This window comes from Sciurus carolinensis, chromosome 4 (genome assembly GCF_902686445.1).
Source record: "Sciurus carolinensis chromosome 4, mSciCar1.2, whole genome shotgun sequence".
Classification (NCBI taxonomy): domain Eukaryota; kingdom Metazoa; phylum Chordata; class Mammalia; order Rodentia; family Sciuridae; genus Sciurus; species Sciurus carolinensis.
This window is the reverse complement of record NC_062216.1, coordinates 47551020-47570444: the sequence shown is the minus strand read 5'-3', so window position 1 is coordinate 47570444 and position 19425 is coordinate 47551020. Positions and strand designations below refer to the sequence as shown.

At 38.3% G+C, this 19425-nt stretch overlaps 1 protein-coding gene across 1 annotated transcript in view; it reads right to left on the bottom strand.

Moving 5' to 3' along the window:
• Nucleotides 1–18652, bottom strand: part of Lonrf1 (LON peptidase N-terminal domain and ring finger 1) — a 33503-nt gene extending 14851 nt beyond the window's left edge. Inside the window, exons 1-6 of the mRNA XM_047551090.1 lie at nucleotides 17754–18652; nucleotides 6937–7055; nucleotides 5265–5387; nucleotides 1521–1670; nucleotides 788–1028; nucleotides 592–655 (exon numbers count right to left, since the gene is read on the bottom strand). Of these exons, the coding sequence (XP_047407046.1) occupies nucleotides 592–655; nucleotides 788–1028; nucleotides 1521–1670; nucleotides 5265–5387; nucleotides 6937–7055; nucleotides 17754–18579 (1523 nt within the window). The 5' untranslated portion in view covers nucleotides 18580–18652. The remainder of the gene's footprint in view (nucleotides 1–591; nucleotides 656–787; nucleotides 1029–1520; nucleotides 1671–5264; nucleotides 5388–6936; nucleotides 7056–17753) is intronic.
• Nucleotides 18653–19425: the final 773 nt, after the last annotated feature.

Sequence of the window (19425 nt, the reverse complement as noted above, 5' to 3'; positions counted from 1 at the left end):
AATTAAAAGTATTCTGTATAATGGATATTCTTATCCAATGTATTCTGCATAATGGATATCCTTATTCAATGTTACTTTAAAAGGATTTTATGATTAACATAAACAAATTAAAATTATAAACATAAAATATACAATTAGAATTCTTATCCAAATCTAAAACCATGGCTATATCTAGGTTTCATAATAATATCTATAACTTTCATAGAACTTTACAACTTCCCAGATTCTTCTTTGACACTTAAACTACTGGATTCTCACAATGCTGGGATATAGTCAATGCCAATACCGACCCTACTTCTTTTTTTTTTCTTGTGGTGCTGGGGACTGAACCCAGGTCCTTGTGCTTGCAAGGCAAGCACTCTACCAACTGAGCTATATCCCCAGCCACGATGCTACTTCTTAAACAAGGAAAACTAAAAGTCAGAGATTTGGTTATTTGCCCAAATTATGAAGGTAAACCCAGGATTAAAAATTTGTATCTTTTGATATTTAGTCCAGAATTCTGTTACTTTATATTGCCTATTGGTAGCATTATTTACATTATATTTACATTAAAACAAAACATTTATCTAGAAAATTTTATAAACTGACCTCATGCAGAGAGAACATTCAAAGTCCGAGACGTCTATTAATTCTTCTGGGATGTCGCCATAATCTAATGAAAACACACAGACTTCACTAGGCATTTCTATCCAAACAAACAGCAGGGTTTTCTTCTTTATAAAAAAGTTTAAAGGCCATTCTGAATAAACAAATTTTTTTCATATGAGTACAGTGAAATTTTTACCTCCTTGTTTTTTAAGCTTATTTCTTCCATCTTCATTTACAACCACATCCTGTTCCAAGAGAGACAACTTTCTTTTCAGCAGAACACCTTTTTCCTGAACAGAGAGTAAAGGTTCCGAGGATACCCTTTTTAAACAATCCTCTCTGGCAGACGTATCTTTTGAATTGATAGCTTGCGCTGACTGAGCACGGTTTAAGCTTCCTCTGACAGTTTCTGAAGTATCCCCTGGTAGTTCTTCAGTCTATAGAAATACAACAAACAAAGGTAATCCTATTTCTTTACTATCTATTATTCCTCTAGCCAAAAATTAAACTAAAATGAAATTAATTTAATTTAATTTAGCCTATAATATTCACTAATAGCACCCACTTTTAATTCCTAACCCCTCTCAAGTAAATGACCTGCGAGTACTAATATAAGTTGACTTATGAGATTTAAAGCAGTCATGCTAATGTAGTTGTTTGTACACAAAGTACTAAAATAAATATAATGTTCACATATTCTAAGAAACTAACAGTTTTCTGACATTTAAGTAACCTAAGATTGTGATTAGTAAATATTTTACACAAAACTTTTCATATAAATCAAAGACTAAAGACAAAATTCTATTAAGATAACTAGATAAGCTTTAAGTACTTGAATGGGTTCCAGAGCTTGAAACCAGGTAAGTAAAGATCTTAACGTGTAAAAAATCACATGTGCTAACCCATGATATTCTCTTCTTACCCCTTACCTGCTTTGGGCTAAGCTCACTGGGGGCGTGAGACTCTTCCATTACTGAAGGAAAACCTAAAGGCTTGTTTTTAATACATGGTAATGAATTCCAGGAAGATTCCTTCAGGTCTTCTTTTAAGTTTTCAGGTGATAATAAATCACATAAGATCTGTAGGAGAAATATTATAAAAATAATGAAGGATACATAATGTTTCATTAAGAATAACACTAAGTTAACCTCATATTGAAGAATCTTTAGAAAGTTTGTAGCGAACATTATTAGTAATGAGAAAAACAGGTTAGCTAATACAATAAAAAGTCATACAAAACCAATGTGTGATTCAATGGGTCAAATCACCTCAAAACAACAAAATAATTCAAAGCTTTGAAAGGAAGGCATAGAATGACCTGAGAAGGTACCCAGGGTGAAGAGTAACTTTTTAACATAAGGATTATAAAGAGATCTCAAGACAGTAGAAAATATTTACATCTGACTATTAATGAATCTATCCTGTCAAAATAGCTCATGGTTCACACCTATGTGCATTTTCAAGTTAGACAGTGTGCTGGGTATTTATATGAATGAAAGAACTTGGACCTCTAACAAAAACATTTTAAAATTCCTTGAATTTACACTGAATTTAACTTATCACTGAACAACTAACCTGTGTGGGCAGTCACTAATGCCCAGCATTTAGCTGGGAGCACCAGATGGCAGCTGCCCTGTACCAAATGGGAATTAAACTTGGAGATAGCTTGTACCAGGAGTATATGTTAAACTCTTAAAGAAACAGGGAAGGTTAAAATAGGGGAACAACCCAGCTGGAAAATAATTATAGGGTTTCTGATTTTTTTTGGTTGCCCAATAAACTGTATTTGTAAGTATAGCAGACCATGTCTTAAAACCTAAATTGGGAGGTTCTGTTTTTCAGCTGCCCTATCTCTCAAATACTCAGAAATTAGAATTATCCACACATCATTATATAGAAACATGCACAATGCAAATAAAAGTGTGTATATTTGGTAGATGTTCAACCAACGCCTTAACCAACACCTCACTTAATGAAGAAATAGTTAGGGGCTGGGGATGTCATTCAGTGGTAGCCTAGCACATGTGAGCCACTGGGTTTGATCCACACGACCACAAAAAATAAAGAGAAAAAAAGGTTTAAAAATCTTTATACATTTTTACATCTTCCCTGATATAAAAAATATAAACATGTACCCAGTAACTCCACTCCTAGGTATTTACCAAATAGATATAAAAACAAATGTCCATGAAATGACTCATACAAAAATGTTCATAGCAGCTTTATTCATAACAGTAAAACAAAACAATACAAAAACAAAAATATCCCACCAAAACTGGAAATAATCCAAATGAAAAAATCAATATTAACTGAATACCACAAACTGTAGTATGTTCATAAAATGGAATACTTGTTCTATAATGAAAAAAATTCCTGGCTGAATCTCAAAAATGGTATGTTGAACACCAAAAAGCCAGAGTGTATACTGTAGGATACAATTCATATAAAGTTTTAGAATAAGAAAAACTGCTCTGTGGTGATAGAAATCTGAACAATAGGTGCCTCCAGGAGGACTTAATGGACAGGAGATGAAGGAATTTTCTAGAGTGATGGAAATATTCTCTGTTCTGAGAGGGTATTGTCACACTGCTATATGTACTTCTCAGAACTCAATGAACTATAAAAAAGTCATGCATTTTATTATATGTACATTATTTTATTACATGTACCACAATTTTTAAAAAGCATACTGATGAAAAATAAGATATGTTAAAGCATCACTTGTTTTGCATTCACCCAATCTTATTAAATGAGTAGTTTAGTCATAAGAGGATATCCAGCAGCCTGGAAAATGCAAAATTAAGCTGGGTGCAGCAATACACACCAGAAAGACAGGCTAAGACAGGATGACTTCAAGTCTGAGGCCAGCCTCAGTAACTTAGCAAGCCCTTAAGCACTTAGTGAGAGTTTGTCTCAAAATAAAAAATTAAAGGGTTGAGGAATATAGCTCAGTTGCAAAATGTTCCTGGGTTCAATCTCCAGTATCAAAAAAAAAAAACGAAGAAAAAGCAAAATTATAAGCTTATTAAAAGTTTGCACTAGGGAGATATATAAGGCTAACAAACATGGAACAGTCAGAAAACACATAACAATAAACTATTTTTTTGTTAAAACAACAGGCCAGAATATATGTGCAAACAAATCTCACAGAGGTTGAATCAACATTAACTGGGTTCTTAAAGGATGGGAATCTGACAAAAATGTCAAAGTTCTCATATTTCAGGGTACAAAAGGATCTCCCAAGAAACCTGTTAAAACTATTGCCCCAATTCTAAAGATTCTGATGCCAAAGGCCTGTGATGGATGGAGCCCCCAAATTTTTATTTTGAACCTTCACCTGAGGTGATTTTTACAAAAAGCCACACTAGAAGGTGACAAATAATGAGGCATGCTTTGAGGATACTGAGAACATTATGACCAAGACTCTGAATTTGTATTAGGGTAGATTTTCTTAAAGAATTTTTCCAAGACCCTACTCTTCCCAGATGCTCAGTGAATAAATTTGACAAGAGTGAAAGCTAATCTTTTCATGATGGAATATTAAAAATTCTGATAAATTATGGAGAAACCTGTTTAACTTGGTTTAACCCAATGTTTCCTCCAAAGTCATCTATCAGGGAATCCTCTTTTCTCTCTTCTCCCTTCTTTCCTCTCTTTTGTAAATAAAGCTGTTAACACAGCAAAGAACAAACTATGAAAGTATATTATCACTTTCCATAGTTTGTTCTATGATGTAACTCTTAATATATATATACATATATAATCACTTTCCATATATAATATAACCACTTTCCATAGTTTGTTCTATGATGTGTTACTAGACATATATATGTATAATATATATGTGTGTGTGTGTGTGTGTGTGTATATATATATATATATATATATATATATATATATATGTATCAATACAGATTAGATAACTAAGGCAAAACAAAGGCAAAACATGCTGACTGGGACAATATTACTGGCAATCATGAAAACTAAGCAAAATATAGACCTGAAGTGAAGGCAAAAGGCAGGTCAATCAAGATCCCTGAGCAGTAACATCATGAAAGCAATGTTTAATTAAGGACTGTCAATCTGGTTTCAATTGAACAAACCACAGTTAGAATCCCTTTTCCAAAACACTTGGAACCAGAAAAGTTTCATATTTTTTCTTTTTGATGCTGAAATATTTGCAAATTCATAATGTAGTATCTTGGGGATGGGACCTAAGTTTAAACATGAAATTCATTTTTATGTTTCACATACAGCTTACACGTGTAACCCAAAGCAATCTTCTACAGTATTTTTTTTTAGTGCTTTTGGGTTTTAAGTGTGACCTGTCACGTGAGATTAGGTATGAAATTTTCTAAATGGCATCATATCATGATGCAAAAGGTTCAGAGTTTGAAGCATTTCAGATTTTGGATTTTCAAATTATGGATGTTCTACCCATGATAAAGAATATTTAAATTAATTAAACAAAAATACTGCATTGAAATATCTGTGAATGAAATATTTTGATTTCACTAAGAATTCAATATACTAAGTATGTGAAACTGAAAACTGCTTGTCAAATGGTTCCACAGTTACTTATTTGGTTTTTATTTCAACTTTCTGATTGTCATTTTAAAAAAGACCTGTGTCTTAGACTTGTGTTAAACTATTCGAATTGGTAAACTGATTACCTTTTCTACTTGTAACTTTGCAGGTGCAAAATCTTCATCAAGGGCCAAGCACTGAAGAAAGAGTTGTAAGGCATCTCCTAAAAAGCCAGCATCCTGAAGTACTTTTCCTTTCCTGAAGTGAACCTTCAACAAAAGCACATGTATGAAACCTTTATACAGTTTTTAACAAAATCAAGTACACAAAAACAACAGTTGGCTCAGAAATGTGAATGTGAAAATGAATGACTCCAAAGAGGCCAAAATATTTTAAAGGCTCATCTACCCACCCTAAAAAGCACTGTTAGGGAACTGAGGCCCAGACAATGCCTTGACCAAAATTCACAGTCAGTCTGAGCTTGGCAAGACCAGAAATACCATGTTATCTCACTATCAAGAAAGTGCTGATTTTAAGGATTACTGATTTAACAACATTTTTTGAAGGAAACGGGAAACAGTAAAATTATACAGACCTTAAGATGCATCAACATTAAAGAAACACTAAGATGTGAAAAAAAGTTCACTTTACAATCAGGGCAATATGGTAAATGTCTTCTAGATTACTAAATTACTAATCTTTGCCTATACTATTTCTTAAGAAAGTACTTAGAGACATAACACTTTCCATTAACCCTTGTCTTCTGTCCTTCATGACAGGAATTCATCAAGTTCTATGACAACAGCTGAACCCTACTAATTGCTACTGATAAGCCAAAATTTAATTTGTGGGTTGGTCTACCAAGAAAAGCGTCAACTGTAAGTTTTAAATGTGCCTGGTTCATGGAAATGGCATGAAAAGAGGTTGTATAAGCCACAGAATGAACAGTATTAAATAACTTCAGAGGAACCTAAAGAATGTTCTACTCAAAGTTTTTTAGCTATCATTTAAGTGGCTGAAGAAGAAGAACCACATTTCTGATTAGACTAATTTAGTGTTAAGTCCAAAGGGTTCTTTCCTTCTTAAGAGTTTTAAAGCTAACCCTACCAACCATTTTCTGCTTATTCTTAATATATACATTTGTTTGTACTAACCAGTTATGCCATCATGGGAGTTTTTATAATTTTACTTACTATTATATAATTTTTAGAGCATACTTACACTATCCTCAAAGGCATGGTTTTGAATGGAGAGCAAAATGTAGCATTTTAAATTTCTAGCCTAAAAAATACTTATGGGAGACAGACTGATTTGTCTTCAGAATTTGATGAAAAGGAGAACTAGTAAACTGATTATAGGCTGTTATATATTATTCCTCAGTAGTCAAACCATATGTTATTCTGAAATCATATAGGCAAGCCAATCTCCTCTGCCCACATCTGCTCTCTAAATTCACTGCCTAATCACCTCAGTGCCACTATAACGCCTCCAACAATTTTTCAGCCTCAAGGACCTAATCCTTTTTCAATTAATAAATCTCCTCTAATGAAGTTCAGTTTGAATGTACCTTCACGATATGGCAAGGTATATTTCTTTGCAAAAGTTTTATTAATAACATCTTTGGGTTTTTTTCGCTGCATCAGGAATTCAATTCATTCTTTCATTATGAAACAAAGGATTTGATGATGTAAAAACTGCCAGATGACATCCACTCAAAATATTGACCCTAAATCTCTAGAAAACTATATATTTAATTTGAAGCCTCCACTGGTTTTGTTAAATCTTGAATTAAATGTAAATATAAAAAAGCAATCTTACCTCAGGCCAATTTGGAAGTTGAAAGAGAACTGCATTTAAATCTTCTATGGCTGCTTTAAACTCCTGGAGACCAGCATAGGATTCCGCTCTGTAAATTTTGAGAGTCAGGTCACTAGGCTCTGAAATAAAATATTTTATAAGAATATGATTATTTTAGAAAGATTACTGCATAATCCACAAAATATTATCATGCTAGCCTAAGTGATAACTTATGATTTCAGGGTCAACAACCATCAAGCTAAAGTACAGTACAGGGTAAGCTACTTTACATGTTGAATCTTACCTAGAAGTTTTATTGAATCATTACAAAACAGATTATTTTAGTGAAGAAAATTATTATTCTTTTTTTTTTTTTTTTTGCAGTGCTAGGGATCGAACCCAGGGCCTTGTGCTTGTAAGGGAAGCACTCTACCGACTGAGCTATCTTCCCAGTCCAAGAAAATTATTATTCTTAAGAATATGAAAATATTTTTATAACATGAATAATTACCCCTAATTGCATTTTTTTTTTTTAAAAAAGAATAACAGATTTTAAAGCCTACTGAGAAGACTTGCCTTTTATAAGAAGTAAATCTTAGGTTTTGCACCCTGATTTCTAAACTTTCATCTATAAAAACCCCTATGACACCTGGACATTCTGTTAGACAAGGGACTAGGCAGGGGTTCATCTTTTGAGTTTTTACAGTAGCCCTGATTCTAGAGAAATGGGTTAAGAGTGAGCTTTTAAGGTCAAGATTTTAACACCTGCCATTAACAAGAATGATATTAGACCATTTGAAAACAGTTAATTTCATATATTCTTGGGAAACCAAACTGTTGTTAATTTCACTATCCTCTACATCTCTACCTGAGACCAATTATTGTTCAACGGCAAAGGAATTTCAGACAATGAGCAGGTTCATCTATCTTACTGCAATCAATTAACAGTACATAGAACCTAAAATTGAAGGCTAAGCAAAAAATTATCTTTGCTATACCTATAGATTTTAACTTGAATCTTCTTTTAAGGCTTTTTATCTTTTAAGTCTTCAAAAACTTTAGGCTTAAAAAATAAAGTATTCATCATGAGAGGACATAAAGACCCTTAATGCCTCTAAAAAATATAATTAATAAAACCCTTCAACAGCCCCGTGGTACACTCTAGTTTTTAAATAACTGCTTTTCTACAGATAACTCTTGCTTTACCATTAATTTAGACAGGCAGTTTTTTCAATTGCTGGTGCTTGAGAACTGAAATTATAATGTTCCCTCAACTTTATAACAATGAAAAAATTTAAAAGAATGAATTAATATTTCATGAGATGTTTTGCTTCCTAAATAAGACATGCCTAGATTATTTTGTTTTTTACTTCTTAAGGCAATATATAGAAAATCATCCTCTGTAAACAAAAACACACAGAAATTGAAAACTCCACGACTAAGCAATCAAAAATTAAGAGTTCCCAGCATAAAGCAAGACCCTGTAAGTGCTCAAAACTATCTTTTAATATTCCTGTCTTTACAGAGCTTACAATCTAACTAGAGAATTTTGTGTGATTGAAATGGCATCACTTAACAGATCTGACGAGCACAACTGGAGATGAGAAAACAAAGTAGTGCATGCCAACATAGTCTAAGGATGCGTAGAAAACTCAGCATAAGAAGTGCAGTTTTCCACCCACAGCTCCAGGGCTTCCAATGATATCCTTGAGACAGCCTCTTCACCAAAAGGGAGTTCACTCCAGAAACAAGCAGCCCATTCCCTGTTTAGACCCTTTTCTAGGCTTTTTATTTCAATTTTTTTCTTGTACAGCAAGTTCTCACTGCTCTACACTTGGGGCAATGCACAATCAGAGCTGTGGAACATCTGTCCCTCACCTTTATACAGCTTCTCTAGGGTAGTACTGAAAGTGACTGAGAAGACCCATCTTTGGAAAAACCCAATTAAACCCATCTATAAAGCTGATGGATATGCTACTCTGATCATTACATAATGTATACATGTATCAAAATATCACAATGCAGTTCATAAATAGGTACAATTATTTGTATCAATTAAAAAATACATGGCAAAACAAATCTCCACTCCACACAGAAACATTCAGGCTTAAATGCCCCCTTAAAAAGGGTCTTAAGAAGTTAGTGTGTATTGGGATGAAAAGGTTTATGCTGAAAAGAGAACCATATTTTAAAACTCCTTATAGGGAATGTTTTCACTGATAATTTCAAATGTTAATTGAATAATTACTTAGATAACTCTAATAGAAAAATAAGAAAACCCCATTAGATGAATTCAAATTTCCCAAAATTTTTAATTTTTAATCTTTGCATTACTGGGGATCAAACCCAGGGGTGCTCTTCTACTTAGCTACATTCTCAATCCTTTTAATTTTTCATTTTGAGACAGGGTTTTGCTATTGCCCAGGCTGGACTTGAACTTACTATCCTTCTGCCTTCTCCACCTGCACAGGTGGGATTACATGCATGTTCCACCACAGCTAGCTCCAGTACTTTTTTAGGAGATCAGAATCACTGATATGGTTTGGAAGTGACCCTCAACAACTGTGTTGGAGGCTTGATTGCCACTGAAGCAAAGTTCAGCTTTCTGGGAAGTGACTGGATCATGAAGACTTTGACCTCACTAGTGGATTAATTCATTGACAGCTGAATGGACTGCTGGGCGGTAGAGGAAGCTGTCAGAAGGAGGGGACCAGTTGGAATAAGTGGGTCACTGTGATCATGCCCTAGGTTTCTTATCCCCAGTCGTTTTCTCTCTCTGCTTCCAGCAGCCATGAGCTAAACAGCTTTCTTCCACCATGATGTTCTACCTCACTTTAGGCCCAGAGTAATGGAGTAGGTCAATCACAGACTGAAACCTCTGAAACTATGAGCCAAAATGAATTTTTCCTCCTTTAAATTGTTTGTTATATATTTTGGTCTCAGATACTAAAAGCTGGCAAATATACTCACCTCACTTATTTCAAATCCTTAATTCTAAAAAAAGAGCCAAATGTACTAATTGAGCCCCTTTAAACAATCAGAGCATAATGTCTGTCTTCCATGTGAAAACTTTCATGAAAGGCAAAAAGACCAATCAACTCTGACTTTGTCATTATCTCAAGTTTGAAGGAGTCAGTAACTATTCAGTCTCTGCTCTCCACCTGAACTTGAGGACAGTAAACAGGTCACTTCACTTGCCCACATCATCTGGGAAGATTCTTTCAGTCCACTATTGTAAGTGTCTACAGTACCAACAAAGGCCTGGTATATAGAAAGATGACATGATTGGGGCTAATGTACTAAATATGATGATTATTGTTCTTAACTCTGTGATCTTACTCCAAATCACTCAATAGCTCTAGTTTTGTTTCCTGTCTACCAGGACTAGGGACAGATGTTCTAGTTCTGGGTCATAATTTATCTCTGACCTTCATCTTCAATCTTGATTTTTTTACCCTAACTCCAAAGTCCTCAAATTTCTAACTGTTCTGCTGTACTTTTCCTCAAACTCAGCATGTTCTCAAAAATTTTTTTTCACTGTAATCTTTTTGTGACATCACTGACTCCCCAAATCAAAATCATCCTCAACTTTGTTAGTCTCACCTCCTATACTTCTCAAATTGCCTTTCCAATCCTCCTGCTAGTAGCTGCCTGAAACTAGGCTCCCAAATCTCTCTTTAGTACTATGGTAATAGCTTGTTAACTATCTCCTGCCTCCAGTTTTACCTACATCCTCACCACCTACAAGATAAAATAGGTCTTATTTAGTTCAGCATACAAGTTCTTTCACGTCTGCCTCCTGCCTCTCTTTCCAGCCTTACTTCCTATCATTATCAACCTCCCACTTCCAAGTCTCAATAATACATTACCACTCATCCTGCTCCAGGTAGGCCGTATTTCATGCCTCCTTCCTTTGTTCACAGATCTCTGTAGTTATACCATTCCTAACCCAGACTTCCTCATCTTTGGATAACTTTTCTATCCAAGAAGACTCAGCTCACCAATCTTCTCCCAAAATGCTTTCCTTTAACACAGATCTCCTAAAGATCAAGAGTATGAGCCTTGGCTTCAATTTCTGGTCCCTCCACTGACTATAAGCTGAGGCAAATTACAAATCATCTTACAGTTTCCTTAGCTATAAAATTGAATGTATAAAAAAAACTTACTTTTAAGAAATACCACTAAGTACTAAATGACTTACAATCTTCAGAACAGTCCTATGTGGATCCAGCATTATAGACATTTTTAAAGAGTAAGGAAACAGCACTGAGTTCACGTAGCTTGCCTGGGATCAGCTGGTGATGGATTCAAGACTCTTAACTGGAGAGTTCTGTTTACTTCTATGCTATGTTAATATTTATGCTATGTACAATATTTACCTCACAAAGTTACTCACAAGAGCCAGTTCACAAATGTAAGGTACTTAGAATAGGGTTTAATACACGGAAAGCACTATTTGTTTGCTATTATATTTCTTCACTGCATATGCACAGCAGTTTTGAGTAGTTTAATTTGAATATCTGCTTTGAGTTCCATTATTTCCTGTCTTTGTATCCTCCGATAATGGCTCTGACCATGTATCTTAAACTAGGAGAAACATATTAAAATCTGACTCCTTTAAGCTCCTCAAGTCATATTCCCATTTTCTCTTCTCTTAGACCCAGTATTTTATGTATATCAGTAGGCAAAAAAAGCTCTGCTGTACATCTGAAGAAAACTAGTCTTGAGCTGCCCAGAACCCTTCATGGGCTGAAGAGAGTTTTCTAAAGTCACTGTTCCCCATCTTTGTGCCAATCCTTAGGAATTCATGACTAGAGTAACAGGAGTTCTAAAGTTGTTTCTTTGGCCTATCTTTTCAGAATTTTTTTCACGTTGCAGAAGTTCTAAAATATTTATTCACAAAATTTTAAAATATAAGAAATTAATTAAAAAGCATTTTTCCCCATCACAAAGAAATAACCAATGCTGGTATTATCAAAAGACAAAATTATCACAATTAGTTTAAAGAGCTAAATGGTTTTTATTTATAATTCTAGAATCAGGCAACACCGAGTGAGTGTTCTGATGTGCGGGGCAGAATTTGGCTTAATAGGCAAAAAAGGACAGAGAGCCAGGTGTGGTAGTACACACCTGTAACCAACTACTCAAGAGACTGAAGCAGCAAGTTCAAAGCCAGTCTTGGCAACTTAGTGAGACCCTGTCTCAAAAGGAGATGCTGGAGATGTCTCGCTCAGTCCCCTCACACTCCCCTCGCCCTGAAAAAAAAAAGTTCAGTAGGGTAGAATTTGGTTATCAGTTAAGCTGAAAGATGTCAACTGATGTTATTAATGATTTATACTACAAGAGTAGTAGTTTGGCATAATAATTAAGATCATAAACACTAGGTTAAAAATCTGGGTTCGGATTCCCTTTGTGTAGTTTATATAACTCTTAGATGAATCTCAGTCTCCTCACCTATAAAATGCTCACCTAAAAAAATACATCTTAAGACTGCTGTAAAGACTGATTAAAATAATGCATGTAAAGTCAATATACTGCCTGACACACAAATGCTCAATTTGTAATAGTAACTATTGCTGAAAGCATTACAAAATATTTTAGAGCATATCAATTAAAAAAAAAAAAAGATTACCTCTTGAGACAAGGCATACAGGAGTATGTTCTACCTTGTTATTTAACCACATAAACCTTAGACTAGAGGAGACACATCTTTAGGGATTAGCAGGACCAGAATGGGCCACAGAAGGAGGGAAAACAAGAGACAATACTATCTTACTGAAGGAAAAAAATTGAACAGAAGCTTTTTGTCTTGCACTTTAGAGTTCTCTGAAATCACTCATCTTCTATAATAAAACACAGTTCCAATTTTGAAAAATACCTCTGCAATGAAAAAAGTAAATTACTATACAAATTAATCTCAAATTTTACTTGAATTATTTCCAAGCTGCTTAGAAAAATGATTCTGAATTCCATCAAAATAGAAGAAAAATCAATGGAGTAGAGGAAGGGAATTGAGGGGTAGGGAGGAAGAATGGCATAAGGGAAGAATAGTGGAATGAATCTGACCTAACTTTTCTATGTACATGTATGAATATATCACAGTACATTTCACCATTATGTGTATCTACAAGGCAGTAATTAAAAAAAAAAAAAAAACTATACATAGCAAAAAGATCAGTTAGAGGGAAGGGAACAGGGGAGGAAAAGGAGAAGTACTGGGGGCTGAATTAGAGCAAACTGTATTCTGTGCTTTTATAATTATGTCAAAATGAATGCTAATGTTACATAGAACTAAAAAGAATGAATAAAAATAATAAAAAAGAAAAAAAGTTTCTAAATAAACAAAAAGTCAATGTACAAGTACCTAATAATCTAAAATAAGTTTGGATATACTTTGTATTATTTGATGAACAAAAAACAGGTAAAACATGGAACTTATTCATTTAAAACAGGTCACTTCATAGTTATTTATCTAACCAGTTTTTTTCATCTTTTACATCAATAAGAACATGCCATTATAACTGATCTTTTTAGCAACCCTGAGGCACTGCAAAGATCCTTAGGTGCCTTATGAATGAAAGAAATGAACCAGATATTCTGCATATAGGCTCAGTTAAGTAGAAGTCAATTAAGCAATAAACCCCATTTTCTGGAGATTTTCATGAAGTATCAATTTGCTGCAATCATAAAAAAACAAAAAATACAAACTCTATAAGGACAAGGACTTTATTTTGCTCACGTCTGTATTTCTAGAGCATGAAACAATACCTGGCATACAGTATAGTATTTGCTTAATGAATAATAAGTGTACTTAAGATTTCTTTCATATATTCTATTTTTTAAATCCATTTTATGCTCAGAAGTAACAGCCACATATCAATTTTCTAATTTGGTGACTTACATAAGAAAGTCACCTAAAATTCTTGGACTTTTTTTCCCCTCAATCTGTGAATTACCAATACTAGTATCTGCCCTTTTATCTCACACAATCTTTTGTGAGAATTAATTAAGATAGTGGAAGTAACAATATTTTGTAAACTATAAAGCCCCATATAAATGTCAATGTTTCAAGTCCTTTGCACAGTAAGGATATAAAATTGATTAAATTCAAATATTTTCATTTTACCCTAGTCACTAAAAATACTAAAAATCCTTCATATTCTCTTTAAATGTATTCGGTATTTATCTATGATGTGACTAATTAATATATGCTAAAATGTTACCACTAATTAACATGTGTAAACTAGAATGAGAATTTAGCCTTGATTCTGAAATTAATTTGGTAGATAGAACAGAATAGTACTAAAATCACAAGGTTTAGATTTCAATTTCTATTGTATCACCTAACCATAATACAACTTCTACATTCTACATTCTAAAAATATCTTATTGTTTTCTGGGAATTCACTGTGTGAAGCACTTTTTTTGAAACCCTACATCTTTTCTCTCATTTAATTCTCACAACAACCCTATGAGGCAGAGATTGTGCTCCCTTCTCAGATAAGGGAACCAAAACAGAGTGGTCAGGCAACATGCCCAAGGTCAAAAAGGAAGGGGAGCACAGCACTCAGGTAATCTGCTTCCAGCATGCACAGATTTCCTCATCCTATCATATTGCATCTCTGTCTCTAGCTGCCTCAATTTCCTTCTGAGGATAATAGCACTCTGGAGTGATTCTCTGTGAGGATCAAATGATTTATAAAATATAAAAGTACTGGGTAACAGTCAAGGACTACAGAATTAATATTAAAGACAAAATTTTCCTTTCCCCAATATTTTAATGCCCCCCCCATGACCTTTTTATTTTAAAATCAGTTCAAACTGTAAAGTATACTGATCTGTTGTCTCCTTTTGAGGGAGAAGGGTGAACACAGGAAACAGGCAAGTCAGTGTAACACTCCATTAAGAACAAAAAGACAGCATTATATAGTGAGATCATTTTAACAGACTCAAGTATAAAGACTCCAGCAGAAGAGACATTTACATAATATCCTTGAATACTAAAAGGAAAGTTATGAAACATCTGAGAGTTAATACCAAAAGATCAATGGATTAAATGTTATCTAAATATATTCAATGCAACAGAAACTTATGTAATCTCAATGGGAAACTTCTGATTTTGGCAAAGGTTTTCAAGCTTTCCTTTTCTGTTGACAAGGATAAGTTTAGATATGTGTGGGCTAACTGTAGACTAGATTATTTTTTCTATTTAATAGTATTTGTTTCATTATAAGAAATATATGAAGAAATAGTGAAGATCTCTTTCATTATCAACATGACAATGTCATTAATAACTACAACTGTACAATTATATAAATACACTTCAGATTCCTTTGTAGCTAACTTGCCAGCTCCCAAGAAGTTAAAATCTAACAACTGTACAAAGACATTTAGGACTCAATTAGTTAATATTTTTATGTTATTTTAATAACATTTGTTTATTGTGGGTTTTGTTTGCAGCGCTAGGGATCCAACCCAGGTCCTTGCAAAGGAAGTGCTCTACCACTAAACTATACCACTAACCCAGTATTTATGCCCCAAAATTATGAAACATAAACCATCCTTTATCAACTAAAATTTGGTTTAAAATTTTTTCTCTACTTCACGTTAAAAATAAAACATCTTAACAAAACTAAATACTGTATCTTAGTGCCATTGAAACACATTTTCAAGTACAGAATGTTTTTTTTAAAAGACAAAGAGGAAAAAATAAGCTAATGGGGTAAAAGTCAAGAGACGTGAGTTCTAATCCTGAAAAAGTAGGGTTAAAGTGGGTAAAATTCCCATGTGCTATCTAAGCCATTTGTAAAAAAGAAGAGTCAATCTTTCAGATTCTTTTTCTGTTAAAAATAATTATCTCCAATCTAAGACCTAGTATTTCCTCAATTAAAATACTGGTCATAGAATGTTAAGCTAGATCTTAATTAGTAAATGGGCTCACTGTCCTTCCATGGACTAGGACCTCACTTTAAGAGGTAAAAGAACTATATTGTAGAAGTTAACATTGATAGCATTGTCATCTTCTATACTTTAGATAACAAAACACACACATACACAATAACAAAACTTCTCTGAACAATCCTCTTAGATTAAATATAAAGGCAGAATGAACTCTGGATCAACATATAGAAGAGGAGGATATAGAGAGCTGACTGTACAAACAGCCAGAGGGGTGATTAGGTACAAGTCATTTTCCTGTCCTGGCTTCTGCTTTCTCTAAAGAGGAAGATGAGACTGGTCAGTTACTGGATGGTTTACCACCAAGTCCAGTTTCTCCTCACTGTCTTTACTCATCCAGAAGACCAAATAGTCTTCTTTTGTTTTGGGTCTATCATTTTATTTTAAACTGACTACTCCTCATAAAGACAGCGAAAGAATATGAAAATATGCCAGGTTTGTGTTTTGAACCCTAAAGGTATTTTTTCAAAATACTGTGACTACTTCAATATGACTAAGCACTAAGAGGTAAAAGACCCACGGGATATTTTCAATTACATAGTTCAAAAACAATACTTACAGTGTTTATATTTTCCATGTCCATTTTCTTGGGAATCATTTCATGACAATACAGATACTAAAATCTTGAAATATGCTTAACATAAGGCTTACCAACAGTGACACGATTGACATTTGTAGCCTGATCATTCTTTGTTGTAGGAGGCTGTCCTGTGCGTTTTGAGTTTAGCAGGACCCCTGGACCACTCACCAAATGTTGCTATCAGCACCACTCCCACAAGGGGTGGCAACCCAAAATGTCACTATATATTGTTCCTGAGAACGGGAAGGTAAAATCCACTCCCCATCTGGTAGAGAACTACCGCTTTAAAGAACAAGTCTTCATTTTACTTAAGTTTGACATTGCCCTTTTTCATAGCTGAAACTAAGAGAAGTTCTAACCAAGGTTAGGAGGCCAAAGCAGCTGCTACTTCGAGAGGAAGAAACAAATAAAAGATCTACAAAGCCTTTCCCCACAGCTTGATCAGGAACGTTAAAAAAAATAAAAAAAAAAAAAAAGAAGCGCATTAAAAACTCTGGATCAGAGACTCCCTCTACACCTTTACAAAAACTAGGTGCATTTGAAACTTAGCACATAGGTATATGTGAAGTATGACTTGAAACAGGCTGAAACTGACCAGAACAACCAAATCTGCAGGCATTTTCTGGTAAGAGGTGACCACCCGTGGGCGCCCTGACACCCGCTCGGAGAGCGGCGGCCGGCTGGGCCTCCCGGTGCTGGGTGCCCGCGCCGAGCTCCCGACACGCCCACCGGACGTCACCCGTTACACAACACTCCCCCCACCCCAGCTTATGCAATTCTGCCCTCCCGCGGCTTCCAATTGCCCCGGTAACTTTTATGCGAGAGGAAGGTAAATGTTGCCCACCTAGCTTCGGCTGGGGATCCTCTTCCCGACCTGACTATTGTTCCCCGCGGCGGCCCGGCCGATTATCGGGAAGATCGCCGCAGGAAGCCAGCCGCCCCTCTGGCTTGCCCCTCTCCCACGCGTCCCGCGCCCTGGCGGCCTCGGTTGGGGTCACCCGCTCCGCGCCGGACGCGTGCACCCCCCACAATCCGTGGCCGAGGGAACCCCGCGTCCGTGCGCCCCTCCCCGCGCCGCGTCACAGTCAGCTCCCAGGGCGATCCCCATTGTGACCGAAGCACCCCGGGGCGCCGCCCCCTCCCACACCCTCGAGCACCCCGAGATTCGACACACCGGGGGCCAACTGGCTCCCCGGGAAGGAGAAACGCCTCTCGGGGCGCAGACGAGCTCTGGGTACCCGGCCCGTCGGGGAGATGAGGGTGGAGTCGCCCGGCCCGCGTCGCATCCCCGGGCGGTCACCTGCTCGCAGTGCCTCGCAGGCGGCGGCCAGGGCCTCCCGGTAGCGCCCTTGGTGCAGCAGCTCCCCAAGCCGGCCAGCCGCCCGGGCCCGCTCGCGCTGGCCCGGGAACCACTTCTCAGCCAGGTGGTTGAGGACGACGCTGGTTCGGAAGTCCGAGGCGGCGATGGCGGCAGTCAGAGGCGGCGGCCGCGGGCTGGTCCCTTCAGCATCAGTGGCACTAGCTGCGGCGGGCGGAAGCCGGTCCCGGCAGAGTCGGCAGCGGGCGCGGAGCTCTCTCCGCAGGCAGCGGCGGCAGTAGCTGTGGCCACAGGGCACCGTCACCGGCTCACTCAAGAAACCCCGGCAGCCCAGGCAGCTGAGGAGCCCGCCGGCGCCCGCAGCCGGAGCCGTGCTCCAGCCTAGCCCGTGGCGAAGCCGGTAGTTGAACACCAGGCAGTCCACCAAGGTGCCGAGGCACTCGGGCCTGACCGGGGCCCCACGGCGCAACGCCGCCGCGTACGCCTCCAGCGCTCCCTTCAGGTGGCCGCCCAGAGCCAGCAGCTCGCCGCGGCGGAGCAGCAACTCCCAGCGCTCAGACTCCGCGGCCGCGCGCTCCAACCGGTCGCCACTGCCGCCGCCCACTTCCCAAAACCGGCCTGGACTCCGCGGCCTGGGGGCCATCTCCTGACTCCCTCCCGGGGATCCCCTCGCCACGGCGGGAGAAGACATGGCCGGCGGAGGGCTGCTCCGCCGCCGTCGCCGCCGCCCGCCGCCACAGTCCCGGAGCCTCCCGGGCGCGCGGCTCCGCACGCGGCCCGCGAGCAGGGGGGCGTGGCGCGCGGACATGGCAGGGCGGCGCGCGCCCGGGAAGCCCCCGGGGCGGGGCCGGGGGCGGGGCCTGGAGGGCACGAGGCGGGGCCCAGCTCAGCTACCGCGCCCCGGACTCCCCTACGCCACCGGCGGCCCAGTTCCCGAGGAGCCGACCGCCCGGCCCCGCCCTCTCCGAGCCCCTCCTGGCAAGGGACGCGAGGTCAGATGATCCCCCAGCAGGGATCTAATTGGCTTCTCTGGAAAGGAGGGCACGGCTTGCAACTGAACAAAGCCCGGAGGAACCCTGAACCTCCATCACCGGGTAGCCTGCTGCCGGACCCCGCCTACCAGGCTTTGCCTTTTCCCCGGCCTCTGCAAGGTGGGCTCTTCTGCCCAAACGCCCCGCGGAAGTGAAACCCACATTGTCATGTCAACCCACAAATGACGTGCCCGCCCACCCGGGTGGGATCTGCCCCCCACCTCCCGGCAAGTGGGAGCGGCCGGGGATCGAGTCTCGGGTGTTAGGTGGGTTCTGGATGCCCCAGGTTACAGTTGGACAAGTAGAGGCACCCGGACTAGGAATGCGTAATCCGAAGACCCCGTGACGCCTCAAATATGGAATCCGGCAACTTAAGGCACAAACCGAAAAACCCACGTTCCTGAGCCGACTTCCTCCAGAGGGCAAGAGGTTTTTTTGGTGCCAAGTCAGTGCAGCCTTTCCTGTTTAAAACTCACTCCCCCGCCCCCTTTCGAGGGAGGAAGCCCCAAGTTCCTCACATACTGTCCAAACTACAAGCGCTGCCCCATGGTGCTGCATTTGATATTTTAAAAGAGAAAACACGAAGAATAAGGCTTTTTCACATGGCAGTCACCAGACTACCA